The 21,561-nt window shown below is 43.1% G+C and overlaps 1 protein-coding gene across 2 annotated transcripts in view; it reads right to left on the bottom strand.

Annotated features, from left to right (window-relative positions):
• dachd (dachshund d) overlaps positions 1–21,561 on the bottom strand; it is a 317,668-nt gene that overhangs the window by 20,925 nt on the left and 275,182 nt on the right. For both annotated transcript variants that reach the window (XM_042306339.1, XM_024388635.2), the window contains exons 7-8: positions 16,932–17,077; positions 7,740–7,887 (exon numbers count right to left, since the gene is read on the bottom strand). In XM_042306339.1, the coding sequence (XP_042162273.1) occupies positions 7,740–7,887; positions 16,932–17,077 (294 nt within the window). The remainder of the gene's footprint in view (positions 1–7,739; positions 7,888–16,931; positions 17,078–21,561) is intronic.

The raw sequence follows: 21,561 nt of genomic DNA, 5'->3' as shown, positions 1-21,561 counted from the left end.
TCATACCTAAATGTTTCAAACAGACCACCATAGTGCAAAAGAACACTAAGGTAACCTGGCTAAATTATTACCACCCCATAGCACTCACGTCGGTAGCCATGAAGTGCTTTGAAAGGCTGGTTATGGCTCACATCAACACCATCATGCCAGAAACCCTAGACTCACTCCAATTCGCATACCGCCCTAACAGATCCACAGATGACGCAATCTCAATCGCACTCCACACTGCCGTTTCCCACCTGGACAAAAGGAACACCTATGTGAGTATGCTGTTCATTTACTACAGCTCAGTGTTCAACACCATAGCGCCCTGGGACTAAACACCTCCCTCTGCAACTGGATCCTGAACTTCCTGACAGGCCACCCCCAGGCGGTATGGGTAGGAAACAACAACACTGATCTTCAACACTGGAGCCCCTCAGGGGTGCGTGCTTAGTGCCCTCCTGTACTCCCTGTTCGCCCACGACTGTGTGGCCAAGCACAACTCCAGCACATTAAGTTTGCTGACGACACAATAGTGGTAAGCCAGATCACCGACAACGATGAGATAGCGTATAGGGAGGAGGTCAGAGACCTGGCAGTGTGGGCCAGGACAATAACCTCTCTCTCACTGTGAGCAAGACAAAGGAGCTGATCATGGACTATAGGAAAAGGAGGGCCGAACAGACCCCCATCCCAATTAACATCGACAGGGCTGAAGTGGAGCAGGTCGAGAGTTTCAAGTTCCTTGGTGTCCACATCACCAACAAAGTATCATGGTCCAAACACACCAAGACAGTTGTGAAGAGGGCACGACAACACCTTTTCCCCTCAAGAGAGTGAAGAGATTTGGTATGGGTTCCCAGATCCTCAAAAAGTTCTACAGCTGCACCATCGAGAGCATCATGACCGGTTGCATTACTGCCTGGTATGGCAAGTGCTTGGCATTTTACCGGAAGGTGCTATAGATGGTAGTGTGTATGGACCTGTACATCACTGGGTCCAAGCTTCCTGACATCCAGGACATATATACAAGGAGGTGTCAGAGGAAAGCCCAAAAATTGTCAAAGACTCCAGTCACCCAAGTCATACACTGTTCTCTCTGCTACCGCATGCAAAAGGCTCCTTAACTCTACCCCCAAGCCATAAGACTGCTCAACAACTAAACTAATCAAATGGCCACACAGACTATTTACATTGAACCCCCCTTTGTTTTTACACTGCTACTACTCGCTGTTTATTACCTATGCATAGTCACTTTACAAATGCCCTCGACTAACCTGTACACCCGCACATATACTCAGTACCGGTGCCCCCTGTATATAGCCTCGTTATTGTTATGTAAATGTATTGTGTTACCTATTGAATGTTTTTTTACTTTAGTTTATTTAGTGGATATTTTATTAACTCTATTTCTTGATCTGCACTGTTTGTTAAGGACTTGTAAGTAAGCATGTTCACGGTGAGGTCTACTACACCTGTTGTATTCGGAGCATGTGACAAATACAATTTGATTTGATTGCTGGAAATAAGACTGCCTGAATTAGCAAACTATGTTGAATTCAAATCAGCCAACTGCTGGAGGGACTTAAAGAAAATTAGCTAATTTCTAAGCTTGTTTTTATGAAATTGGCTCATTAAATAATAAAGTACTTGATTAAACTGTTGCAGAGCTTGATAAAACACAAACGCGTTAACTTAAGTTCTATTTGTGTCACTAATGCTTAGAATGACGATGAATCATTCATTTCTATAATTCAATATGGATCCATAATCATCTGATCTCTCGCTGTTGTGGGGAACAGTACTAAGTGGTTTGTTAATTGGAAGCAGTGACATAGAAACATACAGCAGTTTTTTTAATGTATGTACAGTATGACCCTGTTCATTATTTAGATATGTGTGTTAAAACTGTTTTAATAAGCTCTGAAACATGCACTCAATTGAATTTCAAGGGCTGTGTCTAAACTGGTACCCTATGGACCCAGTCAAAAGTAGTGCACTACATATGGTGCCATTTAGGACTCAAACAATGTATTTTCATTTAGATTCTGTAAGTAGGTTCATGTACTGTGCTGTGTGCATATTGTGTAGTGCAGGAGTTTTCAACCTTTACTTGCACAGGGATTGCATTAGACCCCCAACAATCTCACGTCTTGTCTTATCATCAGCTGAATGATAATGGCGAGGAGAAGTAATCAACATTTTAAAATTAATAGATTTGGTAGTTTGTTTTTCACTATTTTGACCTACCCACATTATAATGAGCTAAAAAGGTACCTCCAAACATATTTTTGCTAAGAGCAGCTGTTTAGCTGGTTAACACTAGAACCGCTAAAGAAGTAATTTTGACTGCTCATACCCCCTCCGCCCTTGACTTACCCTAAATAAGTCTATTTAACGCACTGTCGGTGTTAGAATCGTAATATCACAAACAGAACTGGAGTTATAACCAGTTTTAGGAGGTTTTAATGGTTTTCCCTCGTTGCTCCTCCCAACAGTAGGACCTGCTCTACTTCTTCCTTCAGACAGTGGAAATTGCAGTCCTTGAAACTGAACCTAAAATATACCGAAACTAATTTCACACATATAACAATGGATGAAATAAATGAAGTAAAGTATGATGGGGAGAAAGGCGAGTATGGGTGAGTTGATGAGCGAGGGGAAGAGAACGATGCATAATTATGTCATCACCAGTAGTGAATGAAGAAAAGGGCGGACCATTCTATTGTATTGATCCATTCTAGTTATAATCTTAAAATGGTGCAATGCCGTGAAAAACTATTTGCAGCCTTTCTAATTTTCTATACTTTTGCATATTTTTGATACTGAATGTTATCAGATCTACAACCAATACTTACTATTAAATAAAGGAAACCTGAGTGAAAAAATAACATAACAATTACACATTTATCTTATTTGTGACTCACCACCTTGATTCGGTCTTATGTAGAAAAATGTGAAAAGGTGTTTTTTACATTGGATAAAAGTAGAGACCCAGATCTACAAAATGGTATATCATGCACTGCATTTGAGGAAAAATGGGAAAGTAATTCTGCTTTGAAAGTTGATCAACTTGTAAACTCACTTTTGAGAAAATTCCCTTTGAATGTTTTGGTACCTAGTTAAAGAGCTCTTCGTTGTCTACACCCATTCAGCATCGTTCACACCCTCTTAAGTCTTAACCCCACCCATAACGTTTCGCTCTCAGAGTGCACACTTGACGTTCTGGCCGATCATTTGTTTATCTCTGGATAACATGAAAACAACCAGCTCTGTTGGCAACAATTTCATTACGCTTTTGACAGACGTTTACTGACACTGGCCATGTTTAACGTGTGTTGTACACATGTCACATAACGTTAGCTAACGAGACAGACAGCTAACGTTAGCTAGTTAAACAACAATGAACCGTGCCAACAATGCCACAGTGCTGGGAGCTAAACAACCAGGTCCAATGTTAGCTAGCTAACATTAGGCTCTAACTAGAAAAGCAAACGGCTCTGGGATACGAATAATAACATCAGCTAGGGAGCCAGCCAGCTAACACTAGCTAGCTAACAGTACACTTTAACTTGAAATGAAATCACTTTCTGTCAAAATTAGAAACGTGTAATATCTGAAAATATAGCTAGCTAACGTTAGACTATCTTACCCGTATACATCATCATGCATGATGGACGTGTCTCCCTATCAGGAATGTCATGCCACGTCCTTAGTTTGAAGATGTAATCCAGAGACAGGTGTTTTCTCCATCTCTTTAGCTATCATACTCTAATTCCACTGATTTCAAAACTTGATCCTCCAGAAAGTGGAGAGCAACACTTATGCAGCTCCACTACACAATACATGGAACACTCGTCGTCAGTGGAAGGCAGGGTGGACCAAAGCGCAGCGTGGAAAGTGTTCATGATATTTATTTTCAAGAAACACTCAAACAAAGATAACAATTTCAAAAAACGAAAGTGAACAGTTCTGTCAGGCACAGACACTAAACAGAAAATAACACCCCACAAAACCCAAACGGAAAATCACAACTTATATATGATCCCCAATCAGAGACAACGATAGACAGCTGCCTCTGATTGGGAACCACACTCTGCAAAATCAACAAAGAAATAGAAAACATAGATATTCCCACCCGAGTCACACCCTGACCTAACCAAACATAGAGAATAAATAAGGATCTGTACTGTCACACCCTGACCTATAGGGGAGGGTCCAGGTGGGCATCTACTCTCAGTGGGGGCTCCGGTGCCCCCGCTCCGCTTTAGGCTCCCCCCCTTTCAGTGGCGCCTCTGGTGCAGGGGTTGTTGCCGGGACCTCCGGACCGTAGATCGTCGCTGCAAGCTCTTGACTGGGGACCGTCGCTGGAGGCTCCGGACTGGGGACCCTCACTGCAGGCTCCGGACTGGGGACCGTTGCTGCAGGCTCCGGACGGGGGACCGTCGCTGCAGGCTCCGGACTGGGGACCGTCGCTGGAGGCTCCGGACGGGAGACCGTCGCTGGAGGCTGCGTACCCTGGATCTTCACTGCAGGCTACGGGCCATGGGTCCACACTTGATGCTTCGGGCCATGGATTATCACTGGAGGCTTCGTGCCATGGATCATCACTGGAGGCTTCGTGCCATGGATCATCACTACAGGCTCCGGGCCATGGATCATCACTGGAGGCTTCGTGCGTGGAGCCGAAACAGGTCTCACCGGACTGAGGATACGTACTGGAAGCCTGGTGCGTGGAGCTGCCACGGGGCTTACCAGGCTGGGGAGACATACTGGAGGCCTGGTACATGGAACCGGAACAGTTCTCACCGGACTGAGGAGACGTACTGGAAGCCTGGTGCGTGGAGCAGGCACCGGATACACTGGGCCGTGGAGGCGCACTGGAGGTCTCGAGCGTAGAGCTGGCACAACCCGTCCTGGCTAGATGCCCACTTCCGCCCGGGAAATGCGCTGGCACAGAGCGCACCGACCTGTGAATGCTCACTGGAGACACAGTGCGCATCACAGCATAACACGGTGCCTGACCAGTCACACACTCCCCACGGTAAGCACAGGGAGTTTGCTTAGTTTGCCTATCCACATCGATGGAACAGTAGTGGAGAGGGTAGTAAGTTTTAAGTTCCTCTGCGTACACATCACAGACAAACTGAATTGGTCCACCCACACAGACAGCATCGTGAAGAAGGCGCAGCAGCGCCTCTTCAACCTCAGGAGGCTGAAGAAATTTGGCTTGTCACCAAAAGCACTCACAAACTTCTACAGATGCACAATCGAGAGCATCCTGTCGGGCTGTATCACCGCCTGGTACGGCAACTGCTCCGCCCACAACCGTAAGGCTTTCCAGATGGTAGTGAGGTCTGCACAACGCATCACCGGGGGCAAACTACCTGCCCTCCAGGACACCTACACCACCCGATGTCACAGGAAGGCCATAAAGATCATCAAGGACAGCAACCACCCGAGCCACTGCCTGTTCACCCCGCTATCATTCAGAAGGCGAGGTCAGTACAGGTGCATCAAAGCTGGGACCGAGAGACTGAAAAACAGCTTCTATCTCAAGGCCATCAGACTGTTAAACAGCCACCACTAACATTGAGTGGCTGCTGCCAACACACTGACTCAACTCCAGCCACTTTAATAATGGGAATTGATGGGAAATGATGTAAAATATATAACTAGCCACTTTAAACAATGCTACCTAATATAATGTTCCCTACATTATTCATCTCATATGTATACGTATATACTGTACTCTATATCATCTACTGCATCCTTATGTAATAAATGTATCACTAGCCACTTTAACTATGCCACTTTGTTTACATACTCACCTCATATGTATATACTGCACTCAATACCATCTACTGTATCTTACCTATGCCGCTCTGTACCATCACTCATTCATATATCTTTATGTACATTTTCTTCATCCCCTTACACTTGTGTCTATAAGGTAGTAGTTTTGGAATTGTTAGCTAGATTACTTGTTGGTTATTACTGCATTGTCGGAACTAGAAGCACAAGCATTTCGCTACACTTGCACTAACATCTGCTAACCATGTGTATGTGACAAATACAATTTGATTTGATTTGATTAGGTGTAAACCCTACCTCCGCCAATCTCCCAGTGTGCCACCCCAAAACATTTTTTGGGGGCTGCCTCTCGTGCTTCCGTCGTTGAGGTCAGGGTGTGCCAATACATTAAAAAAAGCAGTGTTCAACAGGATTACCAACCCAGACTGATGAGCTCAAATAGACAGAAGCCTTCAATATGGCAGACCAATCAATCCGAACTCCTCTCTTGGCATGTCCAGCCTACTCATTATCTCGGCCAATCATTTCTAGTGGGAAGGTTGCTAACTTTTTCTGTAGCTTAACCAACAAGGCTCATAATTTAAACATTTTAATGTGTATTTACAGATGGCAAACACGTTTGTTGTTAAGGCAGACGAAAGTTTGGATTTTGATTAAAAAAAATAATAATTACGTTCAAATGGCTTCTGTGAAGTCGTGACTTGCAACATATGCCTAGTTTCCTGAATCGGGTCACATTTATTTAGTAAACAAAGTTATGCAACACCCAATGCCCATGTGTGAAAAAGGAATTACCCCTTACACTCAATAACTGGTTCTGCCACTTTTAGCTGCAATGACTCCAACCAACCACTTCCTGTAGTTGTTGATCAGTCTCTCACATCGCTATGGAGGAATTTTGGCTCACTCTTCCATGCAGAACATTTAACTTAGTGAAATTTGTGGGTTTTCAGACAAGAACATCTAATTTCAGGTCCTGCTACAACATCTCAATCGGGTTTAGGCCATTCCAAAACTTCAAATGTGTTGCTATTTAGCCATTTTCATTTCGACTTGATTGTGTGTTTTGGATCATTGTCTTGCTGACCTTCAGCTTCAGCTCACAGACAGATTACCTGACAACTTGCCTTAATAGAAGTTCACATGAATTCTGCTCTGTATCAGAGAATTCTACAGGAGAATGTCAGGCCATCTGTCTGTGATCTGAAGCTGAAGCGCAGTTGGGTCATGCCTCAAGACAATGTTCCAAAACACACAACAACAAAAAAAGGTATGTCAAAATGTCATCAAGCAAGTGAAAGTTACGAAAATTGTGGGATAACAGCTAAATTAAATCCAACTTATGCCATTGCGTGAAGTACACAATATAAGCACAAGCTGACAATAATGTACTATTTTTGACTGCTGTCATATTGACATTTCTATTCATTATAATGCCCTTATTGCTTTTGTGCCCAGTTTCACTATTTATCAAGGCCACTTGGTGCTTATAATGATGTTTAGACTACTGATGTTTTCATCATTTGACTTCAGTGAGTGTAATTGGCTCCAATGAGTGTAATATTACGAGTTGAGAAATAAATATATTCTATTTTCTACTGTATATATTTCATTCAAAATGTGTTTATTCTGTTTTTGCTAGCAATATTCATGAAAACACTGTAAAGAAAATTCATTTGAATATTATTCTAATTTTGTTATATATTTTTACGGACCCCCTGCAGTACCGCCGTGGACCCTGGTTGAATATCCCTGCTGTCGTGTAATTGTTGTTCTTGTGAGCAGCAGCTAGTAGACTGCACTGCTATGTGACCCACACACAGAGACTCTAAGTCTCTCTCTTTTCCCCCTCTCTTCCATCTCCATCTCTATCTCTCACTCTCTCTGCCAGGTGGTTGTCAGTACCTCTGTTATTTTGTGTGCAAACACACACATACACCAACCTCTGTTCTTCTGTTCGATAGCGAGCTGTTTCTCCAGGGTCTCCCTGAGCTCTCTTTCCCTGAACAGCTCCATCTTCAGCTCCGTCTTCTCCAGCTGCACCTGCTTCTCCTGGGTCCGCGCGTTGTCAATTGCCACCTTCAGCAGGCCCTGCACACACACATACAAACACACACACACATACAAACACACACATACCAGTTAGTACAAATACACTCACAAGTGCAGTTAGTACAAATACACTCACAAGTGCATGCACGCGCACACACGCACGCACGCACCCCCCCCCCACACACACACACACAATTACAGAGCATGTAAAGGTAAAATAAACTGCTTGAATGAGGGATAGTTATGTTTTATCAGTTATTACAGTATGTTTTTTGTATGTGTTATCATTGTATTTCTTCATAGTAACAATTGAGTTCATTTTAAAAAATGTGTCAAGTGTGCGAGATGGAGTGATTGAGGTTTGTCTGACCCCTCTTGGTCATAGTTATGAAATACAGGTGGACGGATAGAGAAGTATCATCTTTATCTTGTTAACGCCTGTTCTATCATCTTTTCATCTACAGAGCTCAGACTTTTTACACATTTTGTTACGTTACAGCCCTATTCTAAAATTGATTCTCATCAATCTACACACAATAGCCCATAATGACAAACTAAAAACAGTTAAAAAATAAAATAAAAAACAGAAATAACTTATTATATGAGTATTCAGACCCTTTGTTATGGAGCCTTGAAATTGGCTAACTATCTATTAATGATACCAACTGAGATACAAAAATCTCTCAGGCTTTTACAGCCATGCTACTACTACTGTTCAATACTTATTATTATAGTCTCCATTCTGTGCAGTGTCTGTTTCCACAACAATTACTCTCCATCTACATGTAATTACACCAAATGCAGTGGGCTATAGTTTACTAATTGTTGGTTCCCATGACCCCAATTTAGACATACATAGCTGCTTTATCTCAATTATCTGCTCGGTTCCATTTTGTTGATTTGTATATAAATATTAAATGCCGAGATCATTATCAGAGATGACTTACTTTAGTGTTGGAGTTGTGTATGTATGTGTGTTGTTTTCTAATTAATGCACAGACCAAAGGGATAACCGTGGAGGACTCTGATGTCTGTGGTATCGGGGTATCAGAGCAGCGAGCAAGGGAGTGCTGTATCCACATCATTACACTCTGATATACACTGAACAAAAATATGAATGCAAACATGCAACAATTTCAAAGATTTTACAGTTCATATAAGAAAATCAGTCAATTTAAATCACTTCATTAGTCCCTAATCAATGGATTTCACATGACTGGGAATACAGATATGTATCTATTGGTCACAGATACCAACAAAAAAAAACGCTTTGGGCAAGGTGTGCCGCGAGCGACCCACCTCGACAACATCCGGGAGAAATTGCAGAGCTCCAAATTCAAATGCCAAAAATAGTAATAATAAACATACATTCATGAAAATACAAGTGTTATAAATCGGTTAAAATATTAACTTCTTGTTAATCCAGGCGCTTTGTCAGATTTCAAAAAGGCTTTACAGCAAAAGCATACCATGCGTTTATCTGAGGACAGCGCCCCGCTTACAAAAGCATACAAACATTTTCCAACCAAGCAGAGGAGTCACGAAAGTCAGAAATAGAGATAAAATAAATCACTTACCTTTGAAGATCTGCCTCTATTGGCAATCCAAAGGGTCCCAGCTACACATTAAATGGTTGTTTTGTTCTGGAGCGGCAGGGTAGCCTAGTGGTTAGAGCGTTGTACTAGTAACCGGAAGATAACCGAAAGTTTGCAAGTTCAAACCCCCGAGATGACAAGGTACAAATCTGTTGTTCTGCCCCTGAACAGGCAGTTAACCCACTGTTCCTAGGCTGTCATTGAAAATAAGAATTTGTTCTTAACTGACTTGCATAGTTAAAAAAAATGAAAAAAATATCCCAAAAACTAAGTTTTGTTGACACGTTTATTTCAGTAATCCACTGACTCAAAGGCGGTCAAAACAAGCAGAAGAATACATCCTAATAGTACCGGTAAAGTTCGTCGAAACATGTCAAATGATGTTTATAATTAATCCTCAGGTTGTCAATTGTCAAAATAATCGATAATATTTCAACCAGACAAAAGCATTTTTAATAGAAAGAAAAAAGAACAAAGAACACAGTCATGCCAGTACTGCATGATTCCATAGACCACTTACCAAAAGTCTTATTCAAAGGTAAGTGAATATTTATAATGTTATTTCTGGCTTTTGTTGACTGCACAATATGGTGGATATCTTTTTGGCTTGTTTGGGCTCTGAGCGCCGTACTCAGATTATTGCATGGTTTGCTTTTTCCATAAAGCTTTTTTGAAATCTGACACAACGGTTGCATTAAGGAGAAGTGTATCTAAAGTTCCATGTATAACACTTGTATTTTCATCAACATTTATGATGAGTATTTCTGTAAATTGATGTGACTCTGCAAAATCACCAGATGTTTTTGGAACTACTGAACATAACACGCCAAAGAACACTGAGATTTTTTTATTTAAATATGAACTTTATCGAACTAAACACGTGTATTGTGTAACTTGAAGTCCTATTAGTGTCATCTGACGAAGATCTTCAAAGGTTAGTGATTCATTTTATCTCTATTTCTGATTTTTGTGACTCTTCTCTTTGGCTAGAAAAATGGCTGCGTTTTTCTGTGACTTGGCTCTGACCTAACATAATCATTTGTGGTGCTTTCGCCGTAAAGCCTATTTGAAATCGGACACTGTGGTGGGATTAACAAGAAGAGTATCTTTAAAATGGTGTGAAATACTTGTATGTTTGAGGAATTTTAATTAGCGGATTTCTGTTGTTTTCAATTTGGCGCCCTGCACTGTCACTGGCTGTTGTCATATCAATCCCGTTAGCAGGATCCCAGCCCTAAGAAGTTATACACACAGACATTATTGTAACAGTTTTAGAAACTTCAGAGAGTTTTCTATCCAAATCTACCACGTATATGCATAAGCTTCTGGGCCTAAGTAACAGGCAGTTTACTTTGGACACGTTTGTCATCCAAACTTCAAAATACTGCCCCCTAGCCCAAAGAAGTTAAAATAAGGTAGGGGCGTGGATAAGAAAACCAGTCAGTTTCTGGTGTGACCACCATTTGTCTCATGCAGCGCGACACATTTCCTTCGCATAGATTTGATCAGGCTGTTGATTGTGGCCAGTGGAATATTGTCCCACTCTTCTTCAATGGCTGGATATTGGGATATTTTCAGCAGAATGGCACGACAATGGGCCTCAGGATCTTGTCATGGTATCTCTGTGCATTCAAATAGCCATTGATGGAATGCAATTGTGTTCGTTGTCCTTAGCTTATGCCTGCCAATACCATAACCTCACCACCACCATGGGGCACTCTGATGACATCAGCAAACCGCTTTCCCACGCGATGCCATACCATCTGCCCGGTACAGTTGAAATTGGGATTCATACGTGAAGAGCACAGTGACCATCGAGTGACCATCGAAGTAATTGAAGTCAGTTACGACGCTGAACTGCAGTTAGGTCAAGACCCTGGTGAGGACGACGAGCACGCAGATTAGCTTCCCCGAGACGGTTTCTGACAGTTTGTGCAGTAATTCTTCTGTTGTACACAGTTTCAGCAGCTGTCCGGGTGGCTGGTCTCTTACAGTCTCGCAGGTGAAGAAGCTGGATGTGGAGGTCTTGGGCTGGTGTGGTTATTCTCTAAAACAATGTTGGAGGCGGCTTATGGTAGAGAAATGAACATTAAATTCTCTGGTAACAGCTCTGGTGGACATTCCTGCATTCAGAATACAAATTGCCTGCTCCCTAAAAACTTGTGGCATTGTATTTTGTGACAAAACTGCACATTTTAGAGTGACCTTTTATTGCCCCCAGCACAAGGTGCAGCTGTGTAATGATCATGCTATTTTTGTTCAGTATTGAACGGCAAGATATTCATTTATTTGAATGCAGGTTACCTATTATTACATTTTTTTGTATAAATGTTTTTAAAACATTACATTCTTTTATATAACCTTTTTTCTCCCCAATTTCATGATCTCCAATTGGTAGTTACAGTCTTGTCTCATCGCTGCAACTCCCGTACGGACTCGAGAGAGGCGAAGGTCGAGAGCCGTGCGTCCTCCGAAACACAACCCAGCCAAGCCGTACTGCTCCTTGACACAATGCCCACTTAACCTGGAAGCCAGCCGCACCAATGTGTTGGAGGAAATAACATACAACTGGCGACCGTGTCAGCGTGCATTGCACCTGGCCTGCCACAGTAGTCGCTAGTGCGCGATGGGACAAGAGCATTGCAGACGACGCTGGTCCAATTATGCACCGCCCCATGGGTCTGGACTCGAAACAGGATCTCTAGTGGCACAGCTAGCACTGCGATGCAGTGCCTTAGACCACTGCTCCACTTGGGAGGCCTCACAGTGAATACGATTATATGGAACTCGATGCCCTGATCCTAGATCAGTACTCCCATACTGAGATGCTTCGTGAATACAGACCCTGGTCTTTACAATTGCAGCCTAAATGGTACTTAAGATAAACGGCTATACTAACCAAAGTTTTCTTTACTCTATCGCTATTTGTAAGATTTTCCTGTTTATTAACTAGGATATTCTATTCTATTTCTAAGGTCTACTTGTATAGTATTGCTAAGGCCTACCAATATAGTATTGCTAAGGCCTACCTGTATAGCATTGCTAAGGCATACCTGTAGAGTATTACTAAGACATACTTGTATAGTATTGCTAAGGCCTACCAGTATAGTATTGCTAAAGCCTACCTGTATAGCATTGCTAAGGCATACCTGTAGAGTATTACTAAGACATACTTGTAAAGTATTGCTAAGATCTACCTGTAAACTATTGCTAAGGCTTACCTGTATAGTATTGCTAAGGCCTTCCTGTATAGAGAAGAAAAAGCCTGGAAGGAGGAGAGATGACTAGAAACAATTTGGTTGACCATTTTATGTGTGGATTAATTGTCGAGTAGAGGACCTTGTGCATTTCAAGTAAAATAACAACTCAATGTTTATATCCCTGGACAAATTAGCTAGCAACAGCAAGCTAGCTAAATAGGACAGATTAGCTAGCAAGTGCAAGCTAACTAGCTAAAATGCCATAAATATTTAATGCTTTTCAACCTGTCCCCAAATTAATATAACTGGTTCAGAGTTTGTTTAGATATTTGAACCTGCGTGTCGTGATCGCGTTTGGTGTGGGGGGACAAAATATATTTATGCACGATGGCGCACGCGCGCAGCCGGTTTGGACTGAACTTCCGGCGCCGACAGAGATGGCCGCCTCGCTTCGCGTTCCTAGGAAACTATGCAGTTTTTTGTTTTTTTACGTGTTATTTCTTACATTAGTACCCCAGGTCATCTTAGGTTTCATTACATACAGTCGAGAAGAACTACTGAATATAAGATCAGCGTCAACTCACCATCAGTACGACCAAGAGTATGTTTTTCGCGACGCGGATCCTGAGTTCTGCCTTACAAACAGGACAACGGAGTGGATTCCATGCAGCGACCCAAAAAAACGACTCCGAAAAAGAGGGAAACGAGGCGGTCTTCTGGTCAGACTCCGGAGACGGGCACACCGTGCACCACTCCCTAGCATTCTTCTTGCCAATGTCCAGTCTCTTGACAACAAGGTTGATGAAATCCGAGCAAGGGTAGCATTCCAGAGGGACATCAGAGACTGTAACGTTCTATGCTTCACGGAAACATGGCTCACTGGAACGACGCTATCCGAGGTGGTGCAGCCAACGGGTTTCTCCACGCATCGCGCCGACAGAGACAAACATCTTTCTGGTAAGAAGAGGGGCGGGGGCGTATGCCTTATGACTAACGTGACATGGTGTGATGAAAGAAACATACAGGAACTCAAATCCTTCTGTTCACCTGATTTAGAATTCCTCACAATCAAATGTAGACCGCATTATCTACCAAGAGAATTCTCTTCGATTATAATCACAGCCGTATATATCCCCCCAAGCAGACACATCGATGGCTCTGAACGAACTTTATTTAACTCTCTGCAAACTGGAAACGATTTATCCGGAGGCTGCATTCATTGTAGCTGGGGATTTTAACAAGGCTAATCTGAAAACAAGACTCCCTAAATTTTATCAGCATATCGATTGCGCAACCAGGGGTGGAAAGACCTTGGATCATTGTTACTCTAACTTCCGCGACGCATATAAGGCCCTGCCCCGCCCCCCTTTCGGAAAAGCTGACCACGACTCCATTTTGTTGATCCCTGCCTACAGACAGAAACTAAAACAAGAAGCTCCCACGCTGAGGTCTGTCCAACGCTGGTCCGACCAAGCTGACTCCACACTCCAAGACTGCTTCCATCACGTGGACTGGGAGATGTTTCGTATTGCATCAGACAACAACATTGACGAATACGCTGATTCGGTGTGCGAGTTCATTAGAACGTGCGTTGAAGATGTCGTTCCCAAAACATTCCCTAACCAGAAACCGTGGATTGATGGCAGCATTCGTGTGAAAGCGCATTCGTGTGAAAGCGCGAACCACTGCTTTTAATCAGGGCAAGGTGTCTGGTGACATGACTGAATACAAACAGTGCAGCTATTCCCTCCGCAAGGCTATTAAACAAGCTAAGCGTCAGTACAGAGACAAAGTAGAATCTCAATTCAACGGCTCAGACACAAGAGGCATGTGGCAGGGTCTACAGTCAATCACGGACTACAGGAAGAAATCCAGCCCAGTCACGGACCAGGATGTCTTGATCCCAGGCAGACTAAATAACTTTTTGCCCGCTTTGAGGACAATACAGTGCCACTGACACGGCCTGCAATGAAAACATGCGGTCTCTCCTTCACTGCAGCCGAGGTGAGTAAGACATTTAAACGTGTTAACCCTCGCAAGGCTGCAGGCCCAGACGGCATCCCCAGCCGCGCCCTCAGAGCATGCGCAGACCAGCTGGCCGGTGTGTTTACGGACATATTCAATCAATCCCTATACCAGTCTGCTGTTCCCACATGCTTCAAGAGGGCCACCATTGTTCCTGTTCCCAAGAAAGCTAAGGTAACTGAGCTAAACGACTACCGCCCGTAGCACTCACATCCGTCATCATGAAGTGCTTTGAGAGACTAGTCAAGGACCATATCACCTCCACCCTACCTGACACCCTAGACCCACTCCAATTTGCTTACCGCCCAAATAGGTCCACAGACGATGCAATCTCAACCACACTGCACACTGCCCTAACCCATCTGGACAAGAGGAATACCTATGTGAGAATGCTGTTCATCGACTACAGCTCGGCATTCAACACCGTAGTACCCTCCAAGCTCGTCATCAAGCTCGAGACCCTGGGTCTCGACCCCGCCCTGTGCAACTGGGTACTGGACTTCCTGACGGGCCGCCCCCAGGTGGTGAGGGTAGGCAACAACATCTCCTCCCCGCTGATCCTCAACACTGGGGCCCCACAAGGGTGCGTTCTGAGCCCTCTCCTGTACTCCCTGTTCACCCACGACTGCGTGGCCACGCACGCCTCCAACTCAATCATCAAGTTTGCGGACGACACAACAGTGGTAGGCTTGATTACCAACAACGACGAGACGGCCTACAGGGAGGAGGTGAGGGCCCTCGGAGTGTGGTGTCAGGAAAATAACCTCACACTCAACGTCAACAAAACTAAGGAGATGATTGTGGACTTCAGGAAACAGCAGAGGGAACACCCCCCTATCCACATCGATGGAACAGTAGTGGAGAGGGTAGCAAGTTTTAAGTTCCTCGGCATACAACATCACAGACAAACTGAATTGGTCCACTCACACAGACAGCATCGTGAAGAAGGCGCAGCAGCGCCTCTTCAACCTCAGGAGGCTGAAGAAATTCGGCTTGTCACCAAAAGCACTCACAAACTTCTACAGATGCACAATCGAGAGCATCCTGGCGGGCTGTATCACCGCCTGGTACGGCAACTGCTCCGCCCTCAACCGTAAGGCTCTCCAGAGGGTAGTGAGGTCTGCACAACGCATCACTGGGGGCAAACTACCTGCCCTCCAGGACACCTACACCACCCGATGTTACAGGAAGGCCATAAAGATCATCAAGGACATCAACCACCCGAGCCACTGCCTGTTCACGCCGCTATCATCCAGAAGGCGAGGTCAGTACAGGTGCATCAAAGCTGGGACCGAGAGACTGAAAAACAGCTTCTATCTCAAGGCCATCAGACTGTTAAACAGCCACCACTAACATTGAGTGGCTGCTGCCAACACACTGACACTGACTCAACTCCAGCCACTTTAATAATGGGAATTGATGGGAAATGATGTAAATATATCACTAGCCACTTTAAACAATGCTACCCTATATAATGTTACTTACCCTACATTATTCATCTCATATGCATACGTATATACTGTACTCTATATCATCGACTGCATCCTTATGTAATACATGTATCACTAGCCACTTTAACTATGCCACTTTGTTTACATACTCATCTCATATGTATATACTGTACTCAATACCATCTACTGTATCTTGCCTATGCCGCTCTGTACCATCACTCATTCATATATCCTTATGTACATATTCTTTATCCCCTTACACTGTGTATAAGGTAGTAGTTTTGGAATTGTTAGTTAGATTACTTGTTGGTTATTACTGCATTGTCGGAACTAGAAGCACAAGCATTTCGCTACACTCGCATTAACATCTGCTAACCATGTGTATGTGACAAATAAAATTTGATTTGATTTGATTCCGTGTCATAAGAGACAGTAGCAGCAATATTATGTACAAAATGAGTGAAAAACAATGCGAAAAAATAAACACAATAGCAGTTGGTTAGGAGCCCGTAAAACAGCAGCCATCCCGTTCGGTGCCACTTTGAAGAATATAAAATATATTTTTATTTGTTTAACACTTTTTTGATTACTACATAATTCCACGTGTGTTATTTCATCATTTTCATGTCTTCACTATTATTCTACAAAGTAAGAAAATAGTAAAAAATAAAGAAAAACTCTAAAATGAGTAGCTCTGTCCAAACTTGTGACTGGTACTGTAAGTGTATGTTAGTAAGGAGCACCTCGATTGGTCAGACCTACTGTACCTGTATGTTAGTGAGGAGCACCTCGATTGGTCAGACCTACTGTACCTGTATGTTAGTGAGGAGATTCTCAATAGATGACAGGCCGTCTGGGAACAGGAATGGCGAAGGGAAGCCAGGTGGTAGACCTTGTCCAGCCAGTGACAGCCTCTCGTAGCTGTCTCTCGCCGTCGGGGTGCACATTGGATTGTCATCTGGAATACAGAACAAGTAAGGACATGATTCTTTACTGACAGCTTTGAAATAAAACACAGTACCTTACATAGTGGTTTATATACTTTTTTTCAGCTGTGATACATTTCGAATCATATGTGTAAGTATCCTACTGTGCATCCAAACAGTAGCTTGACTCTTATTGTTTGACAACAGTAGTTGTATAAGTACAGAAGTCTATGACTCAGTCAATCAGTGCTCTGATAGAAAATCCAGTCCAGGGCTAAATCTGAAAAGCATTTCTTAAAAAAGCAGTGCCTCATTCTCAAATCACCTTGGATGAGAGGATTCAAGGTTTCTTCTCATCCAATGTTTTTCGAGAATGAGATCACAAGAACTCACAAAAAGACTATTGAGATTCACTCCAGTCTGCATTGTCTACTCTACACTGTCTCTCAGGGTCTAACCAAAGGGTTAACCTTCATCCATCCAGGACACAAATTCAGCTTTTCCCATTGAAGGGAGTAAATCATGTGGATTCCCAAATAAGAAGAAGCAGGCCTACAGAGCTCCATTACCTCGGCTGGATCAGCTTCCTTTGTGTACGCACGCACGGGTGCCTGTCAAACTTATAGGATGACATCATCCACCATTCATCACCAACAGAGGGCCAGGCAGGGCCCTGCCATCTGCTGTACACACTATCCATAACACACCAGGGAGAGAGAGAGCGAGAGAGAGTGGTGTGTGTATGCGTGTGTATGTGCAAAATATCTATCTGTGTCATCATTGATATGTTTCTATATGTTTGCTTTGGTAATGTATGTGTTCAACACTTCCATGACAATAAAGACTTCTGAATTTAATTAAATTGAATTGAGAGAGAGCACTAGATAAAGAAAGAGAGAGAGAGATATTCCACTCTGTCAGGAAGAGGTACCACTTTGCCAATAAAAACTTCTGAATTTAATTAAATTGAATTGAGAGAGAGATAGCTAGATAAAGAAAGAGAGAGCGAGAGAGAGACATTACACTCTGTCAGGAAGAGGTTCCACTTTATGTTTATGTCTGAAGAGCCTTAATAATAAGTCAACCACTTATACCACACACATGCACGCACACACGCAGCTTTATTTTTGCAAAATGTCAGGACTTTTTGGGTAGTGAAAATGTTTGATAATTACAAATCCTATTTTCCCTAACCCTAAACCTACCCCTACCCTAACCTGACCGTAACCCCCAAAATCCCAACCTTAACCCTAACCTCAACCCCAAAACCCTGAACCTAATCCTTAAAATAGCAATTGAAAAAATTGAGGACATGAAGTCCTGACTTTTCAAAAAAGTTATTTGGTTTCCTACCTATTCAGAACATTCAGGTGAATTGTTAGGACATTAGGGTCCTGATAAGGTAGGAAAACAAGAACACACACACGCCTCAAAATGATATATTATATGTGCCATCAGTTGTCTCTCTTTCTCCATTTTGATCAAATCCACTCTATTTCCTCTAATGCTGCACCCTGACTGTGCTCTGTGCAGGTCCCCTCTCTCCCCTCTCATCCACTATTCATACATGTTTACGTGGCAGAGTGAATGCTGCACAAAAGCAGACAAGCTCCCTCCTCACAGTCCCTCTCTCTTTCCCTCCTCACGGTCTCTCTCCCTCCCCCCCTCTCGCTTTCTCTCTCTCCTCCCATCAATATTCACTAACGCCAGCCAAGTGGTAGGAACAGCTGGTCGGCCATTAATTAGTTTAAAGTATTTATTTCACCCATCCTCAGAGCAGATTGAACAAAAACATTGGAGATTATTTAGAGCATCTGCAAATGCCCTGGAAACATGGGCTCACCAGCAGGCAGTGGAGTGTTAGAGTGCTCAGATCCACAGTTTATAGAGTTTGTAATTTGGAAGAAAAGAATCTGTATACATTTTTGGGGAGAGGGAAAAAGAGAGTGGAATATGCACTGTTGGTCCGTGGAGAGCGGCAACAACCTCTCTGCTCTTTTCCTCCTCTTGTTTTTATATTTTCCCTCCTGTTGAATGGATGCCTAATGGATTCAAATCAGTTTATCATTTGACTTCATTAAAAAATAATGAACTGCCTACTTTTAAGAAGTCACTTCTGTGGTAATTTGCTGTTGTTCAAGTTTTTACTGCTTTATTGTGGGATGACTGAGCATATGAGAGAATGGCATCCTCTCTAACAAGAGCTCCAGCGAAAAACTCATTTGACTGAGCATAAGAGAGAATGGCATCCTCTCTAACAAGAGCTCCAGCGAAAAACTCATTTGACTGAGCATATGAGAGAATGGCATCCTCTCTAACAAGAGCTCCAGCGAAAAACTCATTTGACTGAGCATATGAGAGAATGGCATCCTCTAACAAGAGCTCCAGCGAAAAACTCATTTAACAAGAGCTCCAGCGAAAAACTCATTTGACTGAGCATATGAGAGAATGGCATCCTCTCTAACAAGAGCTCCAGCGAAAAACTCATTTGACTGAGCATAAGAGAGAATGGCATCCTCTCTAACAAGAGCTCCAGCGAAAAACTCATTTGACTGAGCATAAGAGAGAATGGCATCCTCTCTAACAAGAGCTCCAGCGAAAAACTCATTTGACTGAGCATATGAGAGAATGGCATCCTCTCTAACAAGAGCTCCAGCGAAAAACTCATTTGACTGAGCATATGAGAGAATGGCATCCTCTCTAACAAGAGCTCCAGCGAAAAACTCATTTGACTGAGCATATGAGAGAATGGCATCCTCTCTAACAAGAGCTCCAGCGAAAAACTTATTTGACTGAGCATAAGAGAGAATGGCATCCTCTCTAACAAGAGCTCCAGCGAAAAACTCATTTGACTGAGCATAAGAGAGAATGGCATCCTCTCTAACAAGAGCTCCAGCGAAAAACTCATTTGACTGAGCATAAGAGAGAATGGCATCCTCTCTAACAAGAGCTCCAGCGAAAAACTCATTTGACTGAGCATATGAGAGAATGGCATCCTCTCTAACAAGAGCTCCAGCGAAAAACTCATTTGACTGAGCATAAGAGAGAATGGCATCCTCTCTAACAAGAGCTCCAGCGAAAAACTCATTTGACTGAGCATAAGAGAGAATGGCATCCTCTCTAACAAGAGCTCCAGCGAAAAACTCATTTGACTGAGCATATGAGAGAATGGCATCCTCTCTAACAAGAGCTCCAGCGAAAAACTCATTTGACTGAGCATAAGAGAGAATGGCATCCTCTCTAACAAGAGCTCCAGCGAAAAACTCATTTGACTGAGCATATGAGAGAATGGCATCCTCTCTAACAAGAGCTCCAGCGAAAAACTCATTTGACTGAGCATAAGAGAGAATGGCATCCTCTCTAACAAGAGCTCCAGCGAAAAACTCATTTGACTGAGCATATGAGAGAATGGCATCCTCTCTAACAAGAGCTCCAGCGAAAAACTCATTTGACTGAGCATAAGAGAGAATGGCATCCTCTCTAACAAGAGCTCCAGCAAAAAACTCATTTGACTGAGCATAAGAGAGAATGGCATCCTCTCTAACAAGAGCTCCAGCGAAAAACTCATTTGACTGAGCATATGAGAGAATGGCATCCTCTCTAACAAGAGCTCCAGCGAAAAACTCATTTGACTGAGCATATGAGAGAATGGCATCCTCTCTAACAAGAGCTCCAGCGAAAAACTCATTTGACTGAGCATAAGAGAGAATGGCATCCTCTCTAACAAGAGCTCCAGCGAAAAACTCATTTGACTGAGCATAAGAGAGAATGGCATCCTCTCTAACAAGAGCTCCAGCGAAAACTCATTTGACTGAGCATATGAGAGAATGGCATCCTCTCTAACAAGAGCTCCAGCGAAAAACTCATTTGACTGAGCATAAGAGAGAATGGCATCCTCTCTAACAAGAGCTCCAGGAAAAACTCATTTGACTGAGCATATGAGAGAATGGCATCCTCTCTAACAAGAGCTCCAGCGAAAAACTCATTTGACTGAGCATAGAGAGAATGGCATCCTCTCTAACAAGAGCTCCAGCGAAAAACTCATTTGACTGAGCATAAGAGAGAATGGCATCCTCTCTAACAAGAGCTCCAGCGAAAAACTCATTTGACTGAGCATAAGAGAGAATGGCATCCTCTCTAACAAGAGCTCCAGCGAAAAACTCATTTGACTGAGCATAAGAGAGAATGGCATCCTCTCTAACAAGAGCTCCAGCGAAAAACTCATTTGACTGAGCATATGAGAGAATGGCATCCTCTCTAACAAGAGCTCCAGCGAAAAACTAATTTGACTGAGCATATGAGAGAATGGCATCCTCTCTAACAAGAGCTCCAGCGAAAAACTCATTTGACTGAGCATATGAGAGAATGGCATCCTCTCTAACAAGAGCTCCAGCGAAAAACTCATTTGACTGAGCATAAGAGAGAATGGCATCCTCTCTAACAAGAGCTCCAGCGAAAAACTCATTTGACTGAGCATATGAGAGAATGGCATCCTCTCTAACAAGAGCTCCAGCGA

This window comes from Oncorhynchus tshawytscha, linkage group LG26, assembly GCF_018296145.1.
Source record: "Oncorhynchus tshawytscha isolate Ot180627B linkage group LG26, Otsh_v2.0, whole genome shotgun sequence".
Taxonomy (NCBI): domain Eukaryota; kingdom Metazoa; phylum Chordata; class Actinopteri; order Salmoniformes; family Salmonidae; genus Oncorhynchus; species Oncorhynchus tshawytscha.
Note: the sequence above shows the minus strand (reverse complement) of the source record. Positions and strands in the feature narration are given on the sequence as shown.